The sequence below is a fragment of the Poecilia reticulata genome, linkage group LG5 (assembly GCF_000633615.1).
Source record: "Poecilia reticulata strain Guanapo linkage group LG5, Guppy_female_1.0+MT, whole genome shotgun sequence".
In the NCBI taxonomy this organism is placed as follows: Eukaryota; Metazoa; Chordata; class Actinopteri; order Cyprinodontiformes; family Poeciliidae; genus Poecilia; species Poecilia reticulata.
The window spans coordinates 13,084,084-13,106,449 of NC_024335.1; the positions used below are offsets into that span (position 1 = coordinate 13,084,084).

Consider the following 22,366-nt stretch of genomic DNA (forward strand, 5'->3'; position numbering starts at 1 on the left):
TTATTTATTTATTTATTTTTTTTTTTAAAGCAGGGCACTGCTAAACTTTTACTGCATTTGTTCCAGTCTTGAATTGTTTTTATTAGAAATTGTGTATCCACCTGCCATCATAATGGTTCTTATTCGTATCTAATCTGTTTGTCTACATAACCTGCATGCAGACACCCCTGACAAGAGCTAGCCATCAAAGTAGGGCATTGTCTTCACATGAATCCACTTCTGAATGACATAATATGCACAATTTATGGCATTCAGTTTGTGCTGCTTTCAGATTCATTTGTTCATGTCATTTTTGCCACTGTAGATTGCACTAAGTGACTAATGCTTGAACCTGTATTAGTCATCCACTTGTAGTAGGGCTTTTTTTATTCATTGTTGTAATATTACTTTACAACTGCGAGAACACAACTACAGAGTAGACTTTCCTTGGGGGCAAAAAAATAAACAGTTGGCACATATAAACATATAAAGCCATGTAAAACATTGTTAGTATTCCGTTGCTGTCAACTAATGAGTTGTTCCTTTGTCATTCCAGATTGGACTTGAGATAATTAATGAAACTAGAAACTGATTTGTGTTAGCAAAAAATTGTTCCAAATATGCTGATGAATCCATTAACTATTATGCTGCTGAATTATGCGGTCCAGCAGATGTCCACATTCACCCTGTAGAACAAAGTTTGATGGTTTAAGGTACACATAGGCAAGTCACCTACAACTGCCATCTCTACTGCATATGAATATAAAATGCAGAGTTTCAGGTCTGATTATTGGTTGCAAAATCTGTCCAAATATTCACACCAGCAATGTCTATTACATTTGGTGATCTATTAAAAAACACACTGCAGATTTAATGCTTAAAGAAACTGAGATTTAAAAAACATATACAGTATTTTTAATGTGATGTGCTCTAGAGCTGCATGGGCAATTTAATTAATCAACCCTCTCTATCCATTTCTCATGTTGTGTAGATATTGAACACCTAATTTTAGCTGTCATGAATTTAAGCTAAAAATCATCTCAAATTTACTGCACCTAACTTTAAATTTCTTAAAGTCAGTAAGATTTAATCTTTGTTACTCTGATTTTGTGCTTATTCTAAATTTGAAATAGACTATGTTTCTGTAGCTTCATTAGTACTTTAAGAAACAATTATAGTTGTTTTAGAATGTACTGATAACATTATTACATTAATACATTTTATAATCTATTAATGAAGTAAAATTGTGACAGGCAGTGACTAATGTTAGATAATAATAATGCTATTGCTAAGAAAACTGTTACAATGTTATTCAGTAGAAGTAGTTTTATTTGTTTAAATTTGTTTTATTATTTATTTTGAAAGTGACTTTCAAGTCGTATTTGATGACAGTGAAACATACAAAAGATCTTCCAGTCAGAATTGGATGTCTCTGTTGCAGACATTCAATAATGGATTACACCGACAAAATTTGACTTGCTGTATCAATGTTTCTAATCCATATTTTACAAGAAAACCCTCCATAAGTGCTAAAGTCTTCCCATATTCTTCTACTTTGTATTCTTATTTCTTTGAACACCTAAAGGAACCATTTGTGTCTACATAAGGAATAGGCAGTGCGCTTTGGGTTTTTTATTTTAGTTTTTTTACAGACGCTTACATACATTGATTTTACAGTCGGTAGCAAAGACTCTCAGCTATAGATGTTCAGAGCAGAAAACATTTGAAGTACAAGAGGAGTGAGACTGTGCGTCAAGGTTCCACGACCTTGTTAGCAATGAAACAACATCATTCTTGATTTTCCTTATGTGCCCTCAGGTTTTCTATGGGGTTACCATTATGATGAATGATTCAAAGTTCAGCTTTACTGGATTTAAAGTACTACAGGGAATACATAAAACTGTTGATGATTAAAAATAAAAACTTAAGTTGTTTTTCTTGCACATTTAATGATAATATACTTAGAAATTGTCCACATAAAACTATTTTCATCAATGCACACTGCACTTGTCTAATATTTTAGCTTTTTAGTTTGATCTATTTAGGGAAGCTTCAGTGAAAGTTCAGCTTCTATTTATAGAGATACCAGGAGCATGCTTGAATTTGTACAGTATCTACACCTGAAAAAAATGCCTTCTAGAGCTACATCTTGATCTGCTGCACAGTTAGCATTTCCTTTGAAGCAGTCACTGCGTTCTGCTTAAATTAACTGACTTACCAACTGCAGCTGTACATGAAGTCAAATTAATCCCATGCCTAATGTAGATTAAAATCGGATTGTGTGAGTGGTTGTAAATGAAAGAGCACTGTGGTGGCAGGATAAACCACATGGGAGGATTAGTTTAGATTTCCAAGGCAGAGTTCAGAAAACTAATTTTCACTGAATGATGTGAAAAATGCATTACAATTGCATAACTAACAGACCGGATACTAATAAATGTTCGCAATCATGAAAAATATATTTATCCATTTCAGTTCACAATTGAGACGTGTCATTTGTTTTTATTATAACAGGCATGGTCATGTATTAAACACATATCAGGTATAAATAGATACATTTTCTTTCTTGTTATCTTTTATTTACTCTGAAGTTTATATACTTATGCCTAATGTGTGTGTGCTGTGAGTGTGTGAAACCGAAGTCAAACTTTTGTTTGTGCACACAAACTTGGCCAATAGATCTGATTCTGAATTAAGAAGTTACAACTGCTGGATAAAAGGTACAAAAAGGACTTCATAACAAAATGTCATGAAATGAAGGGAAAAGTATAAGGCAAGCACAGAAATTTGTAAAGAACGTCTTCAGGGTTTTTTGTTTGTGTAAAAAGTCTCTTTTTGAGCTGTTAGTTTAGCATTGTGAGGGCTATTTTATAACAAAATTATATGTTAGCCAAAAATGAAAAATTATTGCTGATACAAGTTGGCATAATTAGTATCATATTTGTTTATTTGTATGGTCTCAAATATAGAGAGGAAGCTAGAGCATAGTAAAGAAAAAAATAAAAAAAAAACAACAACCTGAAACTCAGAGGAACAACCTTAGTAGTCAACTAAAACTACACGAGTTTGGCAGATAATCCAGTGACGCTTAAATTAAAATGTGGGGCACATTTTGATTTCTGAACTAAGAAGTGACAACTGCTGGGTAAAAGGTACAATAGTAAAAGTAGGATCATGAGAAATATAAAGACAATTTCTTCATATAAACAAAAGTGGAATGAGGACACTGTGACAGACTGGCGATCAGTCCAGGGTGAACCCCGCCTGTGGCCCGGAACATTAGCTGGAGATACAGATAGGCACCAGCAACCCTCCGGATCCCACTAAGGGACAAGGGTGTAAAGAAAATGGATGGATGGATGGATGGATGGATGGATGGATGGATGGATGGATGGATGGATGGATGGATGGATGGATGGATGGATGGATGGATGGATGGATGGATGGATGGATGGATGGATGGAATGAGGACAGGAACAGACACTCAAGAACGGTAATATTAAATTTAGTTATGTTCCTGGGTCTTACTAAGCTTACTTTAGCTAGAAACGAAATCTCATATTTCTACATGCAAGAAAAAAGCAATCTAATCCAAATTGAGTTCGGAGAGGTAGTTCATTAAAAACTGGGTGCAGCTGTGAGGGAAGGGAAGAACTGAGGAAATGGCTGATAGGATAAAAATGGAATGTCAGAAAAAATCAAAACAAACACATGCATAATAAAAATCCAAACGCATCATGACAGATAATAGTCCTTTATTCCTACAGATATGTTTTTGTTAGGAAAATAGAGTGATCTCATTTTTTAATAATAATAATAATAATAATAATAATAATAATAATAATAATAATAATAATAATAATAATAATACATATTTGTAAATATTATTTTTTTAAACAAACAGCTGATAATATATTTTATAATGTAACGCTATTTTACAAACAGCTTTTATTACCTGTAATTTCTTCTCACTATAGGAAGTGACATCACATGTTGACAGTGACTTGATGAATCAGACACGCCCCCCTGGAAAAAGGAGAGGGCATGAGATAAACCGTGGTAGATTCGGAGGCAGACATTGGATTGGCATGGCTGTGTGCAGCTCAGCACTTCATTCTGCATCCACAAGGCTCCTGCCTGGGCATTTGGATTGTCTCTCAAACAGCTTAGAAATGGTGCTGGACAGCAAAGCACTGAGCCTGGCTTTGTTTTTACAGCATGTTGCAGGGCACTCGGAGATAGAGAGAGAGAATTAAGGGCGAGCGGGGGCAACATCACCACACATTTGAGCGATGCTCCGTGAGCTCTGTTTTTTTCACACCGTTTGGCTTTTCTGCACAAAGACTTTGGACTAATGGACGAATGCAGGAATGCAACTCTTTGCTTGTCATGCTTGAATTACTGTTCCATTTATCCTTTTTTGTCACAGTACTCATTGTCTTTGTCTATCACTGCTGCCAGACGAACTGTGGGGTAGTGTGGCGGACACAGCTTTCTCCTCAACCCCCCTCTCCCTTGTCTGTTTCCCTTACTTCTCTTCTCTCCCAGCTTGCTCGTGTTAATTTACCGCTTCTGAGCTACATTCCCCTTTGTGTTATCCTCCGTTATTCTCACTGGTTACTGTCAGGCTCTCGTTGCACATATAAAACAGATAGACTGCTGTTCTATCTTAGCAGCTTGTTACGTGATCTCCTAGAAAAGAGTTTTCCTCTGCTGTTCTGCCGTCACACAATTCCTAAGCTCTGTGAGGTATCTCTCTCCATAACATCAAGATGCTCATTCAAGAGAATTGATCTCTCTCACCCCCTTCACTCATCCCTTCCCCTCCCTTCTCCCAATCTTTTGCCCTCTGACCTCCGCCTTTTTGTTCTCAACCCCCATCCATTTTCTCTCTTTTGTCCTTAACCTAAACCTCCTCTCCCCTAATTCATTTGACCCTCTCGACCATGTTGCCATGGGTCCACTGGCTTCAACCTATCCTCGTTTTGCTGTCCTCTGTCTTTTGGACCTGGGGCGAAAACTGCCCAGCAACCTGCCTGTGCCCAGATCCTCACACTGTGGACTGTAGTGGCCGGGGGTTAACCCGTCTTCCTGAAGAGATCCCTTTGGATGTCCGGAGGCTTCTGCTAGCCGACAACTGGATACCCCGCATCCCTTCGGATTTTCTGGTTCTGTACAGTGACTTGGTCTACTTGGACCTCCGGAACAATTCCCTCTCTTACATAGAACCTGGGACTCTAAGCACTTCCTCCAGGTTGGTCTTCCTCGACCTAGGTAGCAACAATCTGACTGAAATCCCAAAGGGGACTTTTGGGGAATCCCGGAGCTTGATCAAACTGCGACTGGGAAACAACCCATATTTGAGCATGGTGAGTGAGGACGCCTTTCTGGGCCTCACCTCTCTGCGAGAACTTGAACTGGAACGTAATGCACTATCTACCCTAAAGGTGGGAGCCCTGAGTCAGTTGCCCTCCTTGCGGGTGGTGAGACTCGAAGGCAACCCTTGGGTTTGCAACTGCAACTTCACCAACCTGTTTGAATGGTTGATGGAAAATCGTCACAAGCTTCCAAATGGTAAGTAATGTCATTTTAGAAACAGCCCTTCGTTACTGTGCATTAGTCAGATAACGTAAATCTGAGTGAAACATTCATTGGTACATGGTAAATCCGATGCCATCACACTTCCCTGGCCTATTTGTTTCCTTATTTATTTTCCCAGTGGAAGAGGAAACCCCCTCCCCCTCCCCCTCCCTTGTTCTAATTTTGTCTCTTTTTTTTCTCCACCCCCACAGCCCTTGATGTGGGAGACTCAGTGCCTAACATGAGACAAAAGCACTTGTTTTTCACCGTGACAGTTATGTTTTACTTTATAAAATGTAATAGTGTTTAAAATTGTTTAATATTTTCTATGGCTTAAAAGAAACTCATGTGGTTTAGGATTTGAGTGTTCGTGTGAACCAAGCAGTGACCTCAATATTGCACGTTCATGAGATTAAACAATTTGTTTTTTGTTTTTTTTAACAAGATGCTTTATTATCTCTCATTTTCATGCATGCTGGAATTTAGGAGTAGGCAAACGCAAAGATTTTATTTTTCTCCAGAGAGAATAAAGACAATTTTTCCCATCATGTGCATATTGCTTTATCCTTGTGGATTTTTAGGCTGGCAGACTCCATCCACCAATGTAATTTAGCCGTGAGAGCTACGTTACATAACCGGATGGACATTTTGGTGGTTTTACAAAGCAGCCTCAGTGTGTGCATGCTTGTTCCAGAGGAACATGAAATATTAATAGCTCTTTAGGTAAAATCTCTAAACAAGGTTGACTGGTTTTAACAGCCAGAGTGTTATCACCCTGTATTAAAAAGGGGCTGCCAGTCTTCTCCATGATGAAAATGATACAAAATCATCTTATATTATTTCAATTGTAGATCCATTTATTTACTATTGTATTGTATGTGTTCTGTTACAAATGTTATTTGGGAGTTAAATCTGTTGTAGAACACAGATTATTTCTTTGCAATTGTTACAGACAGGACTTATCTCATGAGAGCAGGGTAGGATGTGGGAGCAAAGAAGCAAAAATAAACAGATCTGACGGCTGAGCAACACATGACTTGTACTAAGGGTGATAATTTTCACTTCAGATTACAAAAATGTGATAACATAGATTTTGTTTTTGCTTAATCTAAATGCATATTTATCTTAAATGTACATGGGTCCTCATGCTGCCAGACCCATTTAAGCTAAATGTACGTTTTGATGATTTAACAAAGCCGTTCTGATCAAATACCTTGAAAATATATGATGATTTTGGGGAAACTATCAGCTTTGTTTGAAAAAGATCTGCTTTCATATGAAGTCTGATTATTCATGAGCCAAATAATCTAAGGAGTGCTAAAGGTGTGTGTGTTTTAAATGTGGAAAAATAATTGCAGGAATCAGTTAAAGTTACACAGTAAAAGATGGGAAGAATTTCTAAATTGATTAGCATTTTAAAAGTTCACAAAACTATATAATCATTTCATCAAGCATATTACTCTGTCATAAAGACCTGTTTTCTGTCTGCAAGATCAAATTGGCTGAAGGTTAACGGTATTCTAATTGAATATTTTTGTGCTCAATCTGAAAATTGGTTTGGTACTTCTCAGGTCTTGTAAACTGCTGACAACCCACAAAATTAAATTAAATTACTTACAGACATATAGGCCATGGTGTTCTGTGCTATTGATTCTGCCCTTACTCTGCACTCAAATCTTTTTTCCTTTGCCACCTCGGGTAGGAAGATTTGCTCACACATTCGGTCCTCATGCTGCCAGACCCAATAAACATAATGACTGAGCTCTTAATATTGGGAAAATAGTATGACCTATTCACTGAAAAAAACTAACAAACATAAGAGACATGATTATACAATTACAGATGGATACTCATTAGTGAGTGAGCTTGATTTGATAGGCTTTGCAGTATGCGTTGCCTCTCTAACAAACTTCATCAGTTGATGGAAGTTAGCAACATATAATCTAGTTGGACAAAATCATGGAAATCTGTGTATGAGTTGAGTTTTTTTTTATTCTTGCACCATGACATATTAAAAAAAGTGGTCTATATAAGTCAACAGCTGAAATGTTATTTACCAGCAGACAGAATTAACTCTCATTTTAACATTGAATATTTTTTCTAACATTAAAACATTTTATCTCCAGCATTAATGGGTCTTTGAAATGACTCCTTAAAGTGTCTGAAGTTGCAAAATTAATAACGTTTTTAAGTGTAATTATCAGGTGTGTACCTGATAAGACTCCAAACAACATGATACAGCTGTGCACATGTATGAGTGACTAGTGAGCTTCTCAAGGCTGACACTTTATATCAGGAACTTAAAAGCTAATATATGGGCAAGATTTAACATGATAGGATAAGCTCTGAAAGTTATGACTATTACTCTTGGTTCTTTTTTTACCATTTGCACTTTACATTGTAGATTAGATTTAATTTTGCAGTGCAGAAAACAGAGATCTAGTCCTTACTTGTGCTCTAAGGAGTCTACATTTGACTCAGACTTGAAATCTATCACTCAACTCTCATGAAAAAAAAAACATTACTTCATGTAAGAATAGAAAAAAATAACCCAGTACCTTGACAGCATTTGACTAAATGGTGATTCTCATCTCCTTTGACTAGTGCACACAAATAACTGGTTATCATGTAGGAGTTCAATCTAATGCTTAAACACTTTGGGTCAATAAAATGGGTAAACAGCAACTTTCAGTTTCACCAGCTTTTATTCAAGGGGAGACATAGGGGAATATTTTAACCACTACAGTTTGTGTCTATTTATTTAATCTCTACGTATGTCATGGCTAATGTTATAGGGCATTTTTAGAACATTTCAAAGTCTTTCCTGTACTACCTGTTTTAATCAGGAGAGGTGTTTTTAAAGGAAGGGGGGGGGGATATGAGCTACATCAACCTTTTTGAGCTAAATATGTTATAATTTTATTTCTTCATAAAAAACACACCTGGAACATTGCTTTGACTCATTCATGCATGTTTGAAGAATCCTTTAATCTCACGTGGCAGCTATAAGGGGGTTGCTTAACGCCTGTGTCTGTCCCCAGCTGAGGACCCACCCCATAAATCGTCCCTCCCCTGCGTCTCCTCCACACAGCTCCATCGGACTAACAGCAGCAGCAATTAGCAAATACCTGATGAAACTGCTGAGTTTGCTGAGCTTATCATACAAATTACAAAGCTCCTGTGAATGGTTGTACACGACGCCAATGGGCAATATGGAGAAGCATTGGTGTGATGACGTGCTTAAAGAGACAGGCTAATTTCAAAGCATCAGATATGGTTATGATGTGAAGTCAAAGTGTTTTTTGATATACAACATATTCATAACAACTGATGGTAGCATAGTTACTTGATTGTGCTACAAAATGGCTCCATATACCTGGAAAATATATTATACCCCCGTTATTTACTGTAGCTGATGATACCACCCACCTTGAAATTGGGTCTCTGTCTCTTTAAGAAACCCCAGCACTTTCTGACATTTTCCCTTATTTTAGAATTTTGAATCAATATTTATTTTTAGAATTTATTAAAAAATACATACTTACCAAGAGAAATCTGATCTGAAATTATTCAAAACATAAGCAGAAGGGGTTATATTAAAGGACACAAAATGGAAGGAGCTCTGGACAACATAGTGATTTCTGGGTATGTAAGTTGGGATATAAGCAAAAAGTTGAAATGACACTACCAAACATAGAACATAATAGAAATAGTCTTTAATGTCCAACACTGTGGACATTCAGGTGTAACAGCAGCATCAAAGTACTTCTAAGCGAACATACGCGTGTGCCATTATTTATTTATTTATTTATTTATTTATTTATTTATTTATTTATTTATTTATTTATTTATTTATTTATGTGTTTATTAATTACAGATAGATTAATGAGAGCAATAATAAGTTGTACAGGATTATTGCATAAAGATCAGAAATGGCGTCTTCGGATCCAAGGAATATGCAACTGAGTAGGATGACTTGTTTTTCAAACGTACATAACGTGCATGCATATTAAGCATTACAAAGAAAACAGATCATTTACAGTATCTTTAATGATCTTTAATGAATATTAGTAATGAGTAAAATATTGCTAATGATTATGCAAATCCCAGAATGGATGTAAACACATATTGCTTTTGTTGGGAGCAGTGAAGAATATACAGTCTATCAGCTGCTGGGAGGAAGAATTTTCTCTAACAAGCCTTTGCGCACCTACAGTGCAGCACTATGTCACTGAAGAAGGTCTCCAGATTGTCCATCGGTCATGTTATTTTAGCCAGAGTCCTTCTGTCTCCCACCACCTGAACTGGTGGTGGTAGATCACCTGAACTGGTGGTGGGAGACCAGTTCAGGTGATAAACTGGTCTCCCACTGGAGGGAGCATCCGGGCACACCGCTGGCCTTCCTGATGAGCTTATTGAACAGCTTCCTCTGAGCTGAAAATCTCTAAATTATAGAACCCATATAGTATACAGAAATTAATCTATAGACATTCCTCTCTATAGGACAGAAATAGTTGCAGCATTCTTCATAAGTGCCTGCATAATATAGCAGCTGCAGAGTCTCTGCAGTAAATCCAATTCCCAATTCATTTTTCACTTCTTGATTTCCCTCGTGATTTTAACTTCACAGCACAGCATCCTTTTCTGTTTGTGTCACCGCTGGTCAGAATGATGGATGGTGAAAGATAGTTGAAATTTTTGAATTTCAAATTATGAGCAAAAAAAGAAAAGCTGAAAACACAGTTCATTTTTAAATAACTTCAGTTAGTCTCTTGTGTAGCAGTGGATATAACTAATTCTTTATTTAAAGTTGACTCACAAGTCAATTAATCTTTTTTGTATTTCTTTCTAGGTCACCATGTAAAAGTTTCTTTTAGCCACCAATCAGGTTCATGAATGTTTCAGTGGAAGATTGAGTGTAAACATGATCCACTGCTGTCTCCGGTGCTCTTGGGTTAAGGATGAACAAAGGCCATGTATAATTCAGACTGACACAGTTCTACAGCACATTGGCCAGGGTAATTGGAGCTACAGCTGCCTACAGGGCAGGGCAGGCCAATCTCTCTTGGGAGATGGCAGATTGGGATTCAGGCCCATCATGGTGTTGCTATCAACACTAGTCATGACCCGAACAGTTTCTCTGTAAAGTAGCAGTTCATATGACTACTGGGGTCAAAGCCTGAATTTTCCTTCACAGCCTATTGGGTTGCTCCTTTGAGACCCGTTTTCACACAGCACAAACAGCTCTGAAAATATGGTGTCACTGACCAGTTCTACATAGCACAAACATGAAGCTGCAAAGCTCAATGCGACATCTCTGGCTATCTTTACCACCCATGGGTATATGATGTGAAAATATCTGTTCTATTAACACAACCTGACAGCTTGTTTTATCTTGGCCTAATTTAATGTTTATTTAAAGTTTGGATGTGAGAGATGGTGCTGGCGAGGGAGAGCTGAGTGGGAAAAAGGTGGACAGATTTACAAAAAGTGATAGCATCATGTGGTACATGTTGAAAAGCAGGGGAGGATAATCTGCCACTTTCAGAAGTAAAACACATTATTTCCATGGATGCCTGTGGAAACCTGTTTGAACATTATTTTAGTTTTCTTTATCATGTGTTAAAAATTCAAGGCATTTTTAGCATCTGTATTTATGATCAGAATGAATTATGTTATTTGAAAATAAAAGAAAAAAGTCATTTTTGGATCTTTTAAATATGTCTTCTGTTTGTAGCAGTCAGCATGCTTTGTGGTTTAATGGTGACTAAATGTGTGTATGCTTGGTGTAAGGTTGCTGAATCTCTCCACAGACGGAGTTCCCTTATGAATAATTCACTCATTTCCCCGAGTCGCAGCAATGCTTCTCTCTTTGTGCATACTTTGCAAATATTACTCACTCTGTTACCATCCATTCTTTTTCTAACTTGAATGAATCTCACATTTTTTCAAATTAGGTATTAGATCTGTTTTTTTTTGTTAGAACTGAAGAACTTTTCCTTTTGACTCCAATCATGTATGAATGATTTAAGTCTATTGACATTTACCCATATGTTCAAGAGGTTAAATCAAGTATCATAGCTGAATGGTTGGATTATTAGAAAGGTCGCTATACACTTATGTTTCAAGTGTTATAAATGTAAGCTCAACTACATTAACAGGAATGTAGGACCACTGTTAATTGACTTGTTCAGAGATTAATCTGGAGAGATAGGGTGGCGTTAAAGGGAGGGATGTGAAACGAGGCAGCAAGGTAGATCAATCACGGCTGAGACAGGAGATAGCCTATCCTGTTGACTGGCTGCAATCCTAAATGTAATCTATCAACTGTTCGTGCCAAGACTGAAACATATCTGTGTGGGCAGACAAACCTGAGAGTGTAAGGGCGTGATTTGTATTACATCACTGAACAGTTGCCTGCTGTAGTCTTAATACTTGTCATAACACATATTTCAGGAGTAGTTTATAAACTGCTAGAGTATGACATAGTTCAAAAACTTAGTGTATATATCATCAATTTGAAAACTTTTTCCTTTCAACTTTGATAAGCCCTTAAACCCATCATACTTATTTTTGACTTCCATGACCAGAGTTAGGATATATACACAAAATAAACATGAAAGAAAAAGCAAGACGGCTGACACAGCATTTACATGTTCAATTCAACGTAATATGATTCATATCCTTGGTAAATTTAGATTTTAAGTACATTTGTGTTCACTCAGCCTGTGCATTTCCCCTGAATAAAAAGGATATATGTGTGTCAAAGTTAGTGGTGGGACTTGATTAAAACTTTTAATCAAAAGTGGTTGAGACCATGATAGCTATACCATGATAGCTAGTAAGTTTGTGTAATGTAGGGTCCATGAAAAGAAAATCAAACATAGACAGAGCGCATAGATTCTAGCCATATTGTTTCAGCTTCAACTTTGGCAAATTAAGGAAAACACATACAATAACTTGGCAAGCTATACAAACAACAGTGTTGGCTCTGATTCACTTATTCACCTTTTATTTTTATAGAAATATTTATGATTTATGACTAAAATGTAAATAAGTTAACATATTTTGACAAAAACAAGCTACACATAGAATCTAAATTGTTTTGGAGAAAACGTTTATAGCTGACCATAAAGAGAGAGAAGACAGAAATAATGTAAAACGTCAAACCCATCATCTGTTGGAGAAAAAAAGTTTTTAATTCAAATATTAGTAAAACATACAATGATGAGACTTATTTGTGCCATTCTCTATAATCAATGAACGCATTTTTCTCACAAAACAGCTAAATGCACAAAATTCTTACCCTTTTTATTGTGTAACTAATTATAGTGTTTGCATACTGAAGGCAGTGATGAATACAGTTTTCACCAGATAAATTTATCTCCTTCAGTGTGTAGGCCCCCACACAATGTCTTCTGTCCTATGGCGATAGCTTTATTGGTTGTATGTCAACTTTGTTTTGGTTTCCCTGAGATAGAGAGATATATGAGCTGCTTAATGGTGTTCAAAGTTGGGTTTCGCTTTCTGCTTTGGCTCCGTTTGTTTTTCCCTGAGATTTTGCTGCTCTAGTGTGACAGCCACTAATGTTCTAAGGTGTTGAACAAATAAGATGAGCTCTACGGGAAAGTGCCTTAAACTGTAGGAATGGTTATTATTTTTTTTATTTAATTTTTCTTTCTTTGTTCTTTTGTTAGTCCATGTTGTTAGATGCACTCACATTTTGCAATAATCTACTAAAGGTCTTTCAGCTGTTTTGACACTAAAATCCTCTTAAAATTCTGAAATACCCAATATGGGGTGTTGGGTAATTCTGATGTGGTGTTGGTGGCCTCTGAGATAAGTCGTATGTCTTTCCTTTGCTAATAAAGTGAGCAATGAAGTAGGTGACCTTCTTGGTAATTTATGGTTGTGTTCACTTTACTTTGAAATTTTGAGGGCCATTTATTCATTTTATTTCGCACATCAGACTACATCTAGGTAGTTTTTAAACCATTCTCAGGCTGGAAAACCAGAGAGAAATTTAGTTAAGATTAAATTTCCTCATAATAAATAATGTACGTAAATGTAGCAAAAGTAATTTTTATCTGTTTGTCTTGTTAAAATCAGGTCAGTCAATTCTGCTCTAAGGAAATGTCAAATAATGGGAAAAGTTTTTTTATGTTGTTCATTAATGTCAATTGTAGTCTTATTGACTTATATTTATTATAGTTTTATTTACTTAGTGTAATATTTTCTAATCCATTCATTTGCTTGCGTGTTCTTTTTAGTTATCTTTATGAATCTGTTACAATTGACTGTAGTAAAGGAACCTTTAATTAACATATATTTGGGTGAACCTTTGTAAAAGAAGTTCACCCAAATGGTTTATCCTGGTTTCTTTTCTTTCAAAACAGAATCACTGAAAGGAATTTTAACACCACTATTTACACCTTTACACCACTATTTACACTATTACGAACGTTTATTTCTGCATTGACTTTTACGTTTTTTTAAACCAGCTAATTAACACCTTAGTAGCTATTTCTTAGCTTCTGTTAAAATAATTACTCTACCTTTATTATGTAAAACAAATATCTCCAGGCATACATTTGGATTTAGATCTATGCTGCGAAGTCAGGAAATATTTGTAAAGTAGTCAGTTTGCTGTGTGTCTCAAATGAGACTAAATTCACTACAATTTAGGGCTGGAGCAATACCTCGAGTGATTTGGGTATCTCAATTATTAAAATTCCTCGAGGAAAATTCATCTGCCTCAAAACTTTGTTGAGTTATGTTTTATTATTTAATGCACTGTGTTCCGGCCGGGTCATTATTTGCGTCACGCAGCGCTCTGACTTCCGCCTGAGTTGTTGATGAAAGTCGTTTCTTTATTATTAAATTGGATGTAATTTCAGATTTTTGTATTACTTTTCTTCAGGTTAACTTCGAGAATGAGCTATTATTGTTATTTTCTAAATTACAGAGAAGTTATTGTTAGGGATGCTCAAATGTGAAAAATTGGACTGATGTTGATATCCGATAGTAATACTGCTAAGTTAGATTTACTAACGTTTTATTTTATCTGTTTGTTATCCGATTACTCGATTAATCATAAGAATAATCGATAGACCACGCGATTACAAAAATATTCGTTTACAACAGCGCTAATCTGAATATCCTCATGACAGCTTGTAATTATGAGAAACTGTCATTATAGTCTTTGCTTCAGAAGGTCACAATTGCAAAGAACCACAGCTGTTGGGTAATTTTCTAATCTGTTAGTCAGTCCAATCTGTTTCAGTATTGTGTAATGTTAATTTTGATGTCTGCTTGAAATTAGAGATGAGGATGCATTTTATTTTTCAACATTGCATTGAGACCAAACTTGCATCCTAATTGAAGATTTGCTTCAACAGAGAATTAGTGTGCACTTTTGTCCCACCAAGTTATTACACCTTTTTTTCTCAGGTGAACTATATCAAATAAATCCAATTTTATATAAGAGGAAAGATTTGAAATGGTTCACCGTGTTGTTTTTCTTTCATCACAGAATCACTGAAAAGAATTTTAACACCACTATGTACACCTTTAAAGTGTTTTCCCACCAGCCTTTTCGTTAATTATCAACTAAACTAGAGTTGTTCACATTTTTTTAATTATTGGCCTGCTTTAGATAAATTATAAATAGTATGACAAGTTAATTCAGTGACACCTATCGAAGCATTACATTCCACAGCAATAATTTTGTGTAAAATAGAAGACCGTGCCGATGTTTCTTAAAACGATTACCTCTTACTCTGAAGTGTCGGTGGTGTATGTAAACATTTAAATACACCACCACCAATTCCATATACTTTATGAAGAAAAGTTTATATGATAACTTTCCTTTGTGCATTTAGGATGCAGAAGTCTGTAATTGACTGAGCTCTCCATTTCAGCAGCAGCTTCATATATGAGGGGTGGGATATTGTCCAACAGTGATGTTGCCAGATTTTTCTGTCTTCTACCACTTTCACTGGGCCCACACTCCAAAGGACCACAGTCTCTCTCCTCAGCAGTTAGTTTTCCTGTAGTATCAGTGTTGTGGATCCAGTCTAGCTTAGTGTTCAAGTGAACATCCAGGTTAGAGTCCACTGTCTCTCTGTTCACCTCCTGGATTGTTGTTGCAGTTGGTGAGGTGGGACTGAGCTTGTGGAAGTCCACCACCAGCTCAGGATACACAAGTTGGTTATCCCTAGTTACACAGTCTAAAAGGCAATTATACCAAATACTAAAGAAATGCATACAAGCTTGTGGATCTGAAGGAAGCCAATAAATATATTGTTTAGAAAAATTTCTTACACATTATTATTTTCTTAACATCTATATATAATAATAACTCTAAATCTAACCAAGCTACATCAGAAAAGTTTTGTCTCCTTTGATATCCGATACAGAAACAAAAGGTTGTGTATTTATACAGCATATGTAAACATCTGATTTTAACTGTGTGTATGAAATATACAAAAAGTGTCACCATGTCCCCTTCCTGCAATCATGGGTGCGTGACGGTTCCTGTTCCCTACTAAGTGAATGTTAGATGAGATGTAAGAATCTATTTTGTATTAGGGGATTAGTGTCACCAACTTTTATCAAGCTCTTACAGAGTTCAGTTACAAACCTTATTAATAGTGCAGCAAGTTAATCAGAGGACCACGAAAACCAATTCCATGATATCACAAATGTCCATTATGTCTTTTTTCCATTGTCACAACATTTAGGTGTTGAATGTGCATTTACTAAGCTTTACAGATTGCACAAGCTGCTTATTTCATTCTCTGATTTTTGTTATGTTTTTTGTCTTATAAKGTTCTCACTTCATTTATACATTTATACAATTGATGCTAAATAGTAACAGGAACTGTTACTGAAATTAAGGATTGTAATGAAAACTTATGCAAAGAATTTCTCGTATTATCATAAAAAAAGAAATGCTTTAAGGCTAACATATGTTGTTTTAGAAATTTTATCTATTTGCATGCCCAGCAACAGTGAAAAGTAGCCACCCACATTGCAAGCCTTTATACAGTATCTGCCCACATAACTACAGCAGTGTTTCTTATAGTACAATGCATTGCCAAAAGTCTTCTCTGTGCTGCATAGAGCATTGTGTTTGCAATGTTAAGAGTGCATCAATTAAAGACTGTTGCCCTGCATTAAATACATATGTCTAATTAACGCTTGTAGYAATTTAGGCTCAAAGGCCAACAGAATTGTCGGTGCAACCAATTGAAKGATATACACTGTAAAACTGACCTTGATCATTGTGCAATTTATTTTCATAAATCTGTGGGATAAAAAGGATGCAAAGTAGGTGAACTGTGATTCTGAGTCTAATGAACACTAAATATTCATTGATCCATCCTCAGATTTCATGCTGGATATGAAAGCAGCCAAAACTACTGTCAAAACAGGTGGATTTCTGTGGAATGTACTAACCAACATAACRTATTTTCTGAGCAATTTTAGTTGTTAATAACATAGTAGTGTGTTAGTAATACACTACAGGCTCCCAAAATGAGCTGATCTAAARCTACCTAAAAATTAAATAAATTACTGTTTTCAGTTTATTTCACAGTATGCAACCACACATCACACTCTTCCAGTGAGAGTAAGTGYGTACCTGCTGCCTTGCTGTGGGTGGGCATACTGTAAACCCAAAGCAACTTTAACTCATAATGTCAAACTAGAATCCAAGTATTTTGTACAAGCAAGAAAGCTGAACCAGGGATCTTTTATTTTCTGCTGGCTACTTGAGCTGAAACCTAATCACACTGACCGCCATTCATTATATCTGGTGATTTAATCCAATTCCTTTTCCTGTTCTGTTTCAGGGGTGGAAGGTATGGAGTGCTCCCTTCCCATGGATGGCAGACGTGTTTCTCTGACACAGCTCTCAAAGGACAGCTTTCGTGAGTGCCAGGCCACCCTAACTCTGACAGACCTGCTCATCATCATTTTTTCTGGCATCTCTGTGTCTGTGGTGGCCATCATGACCAGCTTCTTTTTGGCTTCAACTGTTCATTGCTTCCAGCGCTGGAGTAAAGGCACCAAGGGAGATGAAGAAGAGAGTGAGGAGTAAAAACGGTTTCCTTGTAGGGACGTTTTTCCTGGTTCTCCAAACTAGTTGAGGACACTCAAGAAAGTGTGTGGTCAGTGCTGTTTCCTACTTGGTAAAGCTCCAGAACCCTTGGATCATGGATTGGTACAGTTACAGTCAATAGATGAATATACATATTATCTAACAAAATACATCTCAACGGAATGAGGTTTGTAAGTATACCACTCCATGTGTTCAAAAATTCTATGGGGATCATATTTTTGTCTGTGAAAAGTCAAAGTTTTTGGCTCAGTGTCAAATATTCTGAWGAAAAATAATGAGGCCAAGACTATGGCTTGTATCGAAAGAGAAATAGATTTCACTGGACTACTAACACATAGGAAATATTTTTCTTGTAGTGCTGTCATTTTTGTCTTAGAAAAACCAAAAAACTAAATCTAATGCTGATCATTCAGCTTTGGAATCTGAAATTCTGTAAAGAAAGCTCAAGGCTTTTGTGAATTTTAAAATCATATTCACTGGAACTTAATCTATGTAAAGCAGGACACTTCACTGACCTAAAATATCTTATAAAAGGATGTCATAATGACAAGTGACCTCAATATTTAACTGCTTGTAATGTGATATGCTGGCATATCGTATCATTTAAAGGTGTCCTGTCTGGATTGCCTCGTTTGCTTATATTTAAAGGTTGCTCTCAAGATATGAAGAAGGTTAATAGTGTTGCTCCTTCTGAATTAATCATAGGCGGAAAGCTTAACAAGAAGGGTTTGGTTGACAGTTGGTCTTCTCAAACTTCCAGCAGTATTCATTATATAATTACAAATTTATGTACAAAAGTAAATGGCATGTAATCAAAAAATAAAAACAAAGAGCATACTATGTTCATTAGATTCATGACTGTAAACTATGTAGAGAAAGATATTTCTAAAATATATACAGTATAGTCTTGGAAATTATGACAAAAATATGGTATTAAATTGAATCTATTTAGTTACTCTGTTGATGCACTTTAAACAGTAAACCTAATTTTGGCAGGTATCTCATTTAGACTAATACTGTCTTTGCCAAAGATTAAGTTTCAGTAGAAGAAAGAAGACATGGGAGGACTTTGTTGTGGATGGCATGCTACATAGAGAGGCAGAAGTAGCTTCATAATAGAAACCAACTTGCACTTTGTAGAAACCCTTTGTACTCAAATAATTACATCTCCAAAGATTCACAATTTCTTCCTGTCAGTCTTTAGCATCTTTCAGATCAGAGTTCTGTGATAAACACATAAACACAAAGATCCCCTTATATCTTCCTTTGGCATTCAGGTCCTACAAGTTGATTTGGTGAGCTCATGGGTTACGTGTGTAACTCAGCTCCAGTTACTTGAGCAACGCACATATGTATGTTGAACATTTCTCTTATACCCAGTAATCTCTGAATTGGATCTTTTTTGTGAGTTACAAGCTGTCATAATACAGTCAGGTCTTCAAATACAAGCAAAATTGCAGTGCAGTCATGCTTAGCACATTTGTGTCTGTCCCAGATTATACTAAACATATTTCTCAGATTCAATCCAAACTGGGGGATCATCACAGTGTCCTATAGCTGCCCCATTTCATCTTATGCTCATCTTGGCTCTGTGACTATACCTTCTCAGGTGGATCATAGACAAAACAGCAGTGGGTCACCTTTGACCTTATTTCACTTGGGCTCTTTAAGCTGATCATGAAGAACACCGGTGGAACACATTTGAGCCTGACAGTCTGATCTGAAAGGAGCTTTTGACCAAATCAGCAGTCTTCGCTCCTTAATTTGCAACATATGGTTATTTCTTTTACAACAGCCAAAAGTTTGGTCATTTGGGAAATGGTTTGTCTTTCTATCTTCAACATAGCTGCCATTTTGTTATTTATTTTTACATCTGTTTATAAGTTGTCTTTCTCAAGAGTATACGACACAGCTCAACTGACACAGAGAAAAAGTCACATGTAAACACTTTCTCCACTGGTCCTGCAGTCATGATGGTGCGACACACTCATAGCTAATAAAGCAGAGTCCTGGACACTTTTTTTTTTTTTCTTGAATTTGCATTTAGTGTTTTCAAATCCTCAGTTATAAGGACTTGAAATGCACAAAAGCTGATTTGTAATTATTTATCATGTTCTTGTAATCATTTGTAATTCAGCAAACTGAGATGTAGCAAAAAGAATGTCAACCAGTGGATATAAAAAGAGCCATCCATATATTGTGATCATTTCTGTGCGGGGAATACAAGAGGAAAAAGAGACACTTTTTTTTTCTCGTTAGAAGGAATTCAAACCCTAGATGTGCAGCAGTCAATAGCACATTTTGCAGAAATGACAAAATATAAATGTGGCCTTATTCATTGTTGTTGTTTTCCAATAGGGATTAACAAAAATCATATGAGTCATAGTACAATTTTTCAAAGGATGTCTCAAATCATATAACAATTGTTGTAATCTACTTGTAGTGTTGATGTATGTATTCATATATGCGCCATATATGTCCCACATTCTAACAACAATGGCACTGTATGGTAAAATTTCAATTTATGGATATTATGTATTGCCTAAACATGGTACACACTGATTTCCCATTCTGAATAGAAATAATAGACACTGACCTTCTGCTAACTCCTGCTTCTGAAATGTCCATCAGTGTAACAGACTTGTCAGCTTTGGGAATTTATCAGATGTAAAAGCAGTGTTCCTTTGGAAACCAAATAATAGAAAACAGGAAAAGGAATTACAGGGGTTTGGGAGATAATGCTATATTCCTTAAAACTCAAAACATCTGGAAGTAGGGAAGGATAAGGCTAATTAGATTGAATTACCTCTCTGTTTTATTACATTAAAGGTTTTTACCTTGACCCTCTACTTCCTGTCTGTCAAGAGGACATCCAATGTTTTTTTTTTGTTTGTTTTTTATTTCCAGGGTTGAACATACATTTCTGCAGTCACATTCTGTTAAATTGTTTGGGCAGTTAGATAAATAGAAAAGTGCTTCCAGTTTTAACTTTGAGTACATTACTTACCAAAACACAAAGCTAAGCCAGATTAATAAAAAAGAGATGTGGCCCCAAATATCAATACTTATGAGTATATCCCTGCAAGCAAATAGTACAAAAGTCAAATCCAAGTCTATTGTACCACATGTGATATTTTGATCAGAACCAAACTGTTACTAATAGCCAGAGCTATGTTTCTCTAAGTCGTTCCAGCTGAATAACCTCACTCTAACACTAAAAATTCCTAGGTGAAGAAAATTGGAAAACCTAGCAAGATTACAAGCAAAAAAATATTCCTTTTATACCCTCAAAAAAGTTAAAGTTAAGTGAGTTAATTGAATTTATTTACAAATTATAACCTGCTTTTTTATATCCATATGCACAAACTGGTGTGAAGGGATAACAGGGAGATTTTTTATACATATCATTATTATTTGCAACTACTGTGTAGTTATTGTATATTGAAAATACTATGTTAGATTAGTTGTTAGAATGAAAAATGTTAGCATGACATTTTACTTTCTCTTACTTATTTTACTACCAATATCAGTACATTAGAGCATGCACTGTTAAGTTACCAACTGGATAATTTTCAAATTCATGTCTATTTTTCTATTACAGCTTCCAAAATGAAGCATTTACTTACATTGTTTGTCCCCTCTGGAACTTTCTGGCATTGCACATCCCTGGGAAGCAGAAACAGTGGTGGCTGCTTTTGTGTGGCTTATCTTGCATAAAATACCAAAATTCTTGTTGTGATTTGTCAGACAAAATGTCAGAATGGGTCAAATCTAAATTATTTTGACGGAAAAATGAGTGACGACACTGTTGCTACTGAATGCAAATTTCCAAATGTCAAACAGACACTGTCAAACAGACTGTATGTGTAGCTGTATATTGATGTTTGGTTAAAAACTGATAGTAATAAAATCCTTTCTCCTGTCTTCATCTGTGTTTGCTCCAAATAAAATTTACTTACACGGTGATACATGAAAAATCTAGGTAGCATTTGGCAAGATGTAGCACTGAAAGAGAGAAATGCACTTTGTGTTATAACAATTTTTATGTTGTGTTTACAATGTTCCTCAGCAGGAATCAATGCAAGTTAAAAGGCATCAGTATGTTTCATTTCACCTGTTTTGGACAACAGTAGAAATGATCATTTTAATAAAGTGGCAGTTGGAAAATTTGAAAAAGAACTCTGTAATATATGTGAATTTCTTCCTCTTGTTTCCTTGGGTTTACAGACTTGGCTTCTCAAGGCAGCAGATAAATAACCCTCATCTGTAAACACAGCACAGTGTGTCATTTCACAGAGCAATCTTATCACTGCAAATATGCAAATAGCAGTAATATATTTGGAAAAGGTGCTAAAAAATTACACTAATAAAGAAAAATGTCATATGAAATTGCAGCAAGTATCTGGAGTTTCCATGTAAATATTCTTGATTTAGTCTGATTTGATGCAATACAGAGTAACAAATGAATGTCAGTCGTCACCCAATGCCATTACATTCGAGCTTTGCAATTGGTTGTGTTTATTTTCTGTTCAGTAGTAGCCCGTGATTCACCCATGTGCAAAGCTGCACACATATGATGGCAGATGTTTGTGTATTTTTCTTCTGTCACGGAGAGGATGCATTTGGAAATACTATCCAAGCATGTTCCCTATCTTATTGATGAGGGATGAATGCAACATCAAA

General features: G+C 35.9%; 1 protein-coding gene across 1 annotated transcript; it reads left to right on the top strand.

Annotated features, from left to right (window-relative positions):
- Window positions 1-4,015: 4,015 nt before the first annotated feature.
- lrrc38b (leucine rich repeat containing 38b) lies at window positions 4,016-21,611 on the top strand. The gene is made up of 2 exons (XM_008409115.2): window positions 4,016-5,553; window positions 17,415-21,611. The coding sequence occupies exons 1-2, from the start codon at window positions 4,926-4,928 to the stop codon at window positions 17,660-17,662; spliced, it is 876 nt and encodes a 291-aa protein (XP_008407337.1). The 5' UTR covers window positions 4,016-4,925; the 3' UTR covers window positions 17,663-21,611.
- Window positions 21,612-22,366: the final 755 nt, after the last annotated feature.